The sequence below is a fragment of the Epinephelus moara genome, unplaced genomic scaffold, assembly GCF_006386435.1.
Source record: "Epinephelus moara isolate mb unplaced genomic scaffold, YSFRI_EMoa_1.0 scaffold1352, whole genome shotgun sequence".
NCBI classification, from domain to species: Eukaryota; Metazoa; Chordata; class Actinopteri; order Perciformes; family Serranidae; genus Epinephelus; species Epinephelus moara.
Genome location: NW_026078832.1, coordinates 26 through 1,000, shown reverse-complemented (window position 1 = coordinate 1,000; position 975 = coordinate 26). Strand labels below are relative to the sequence as shown.

At 46.7% G+C, this 975-nt stretch overlaps 1 protein-coding gene across 1 annotated transcript; it reads right to left on the bottom strand.

The window, feature by feature from the left end:
- Nucleotides 1–6: 6 nt before the first annotated feature.
- On the bottom strand, nucleotides 7–698 carry LOC126386989 (storkhead-box protein 1-like). The gene has a single exon (XM_050039562.1). It carries the CDS (start codon nucleotides 432–434, stop codon nucleotides 66–68), a length of 369 nt encoding a protein of 122 aa, XP_049895519.1. The 5' UTR covers nucleotides 435–698; the 3' UTR covers nucleotides 7–65.
- Nucleotides 699–975: the final 277 nt, after the last annotated feature.

The following is a 975-nucleotide window of genomic DNA, read 5'->3' as shown; positions in this document are numbered from 1 at the left end:
ACCATGCAGAATGAAATTAAGTGTAAAGCATCGACTGCCTGTGCAACTTGAGCCCAACGGCATGATTATGCATGTGTAACACACTCACCTATGCACATGATGTCAAAGCCCTGTGGTGGTTTGAGGGTCCGTCTGGTCCATCCGTTCCTCAGGACCTGGAGGTGGACTTCTTTGCCCTGGATCAGCAGCACATGCTCATCGATCCAGCCGAGGAAGAAGATCTCAGACAGCGCGTCTGTCAGTGCCTTGTTCCAGAAATGCTGCATGTTTACAGCTTTGAAATTAGCGAACACCTCGTAGCCGGTGTGATGCTGTAACTTTACCGCTGCTGGTGGTGGTGATGATGATGATGGGCAGCCCTCTTCATCTCCTCTGCGAAGCTGCGACAGCACCAGAGCCAGAGAGTGCGGGGCTACTTCAAGGAACTTCTCCATCGTGCTTCAGGCATGAAAAATCAGAGGAAACCAGTGTTTCGGGTCATTGTTCACACCGCACGGTTTGCGTTTCTACCCAAAAAGTGCCTGATAATCCTCAGACATGTTAAAGAAGTGGACTGGAGGGTAAAATAAAGCACGCTGAGCTGATCCAGAGTCTGCAGCTCGACGTTGTTAAAGTTAAACACAGGTGCTCCATGTATAATGAGGGAAATAAGCAACCTGACACGCCGTCCCCTGCAGCCAGCTCACTAACTCCAACTGTCAAAGAGTATTAGGGCCTATTTACAGCCACGAAAGAGGCGAGGACTTGTGCTGCGTTCAGGGACCACACGGAAACTCCTACCTCACACTTTGAGAACACCATCAATATCAGCCTGTTTTTTTCTTAGAAATTGTTTACCAGTCTTAAATTGATAACAGCAGTCATTTTAATGCAAAACTCAAAACGTTTAGCAAAGTGTTGCCTCAAAAACAAACAACTAAAACTAAAAATGGCCACAAAGAGAAAAACCTGCATGATTCAGAGCAATATATATAT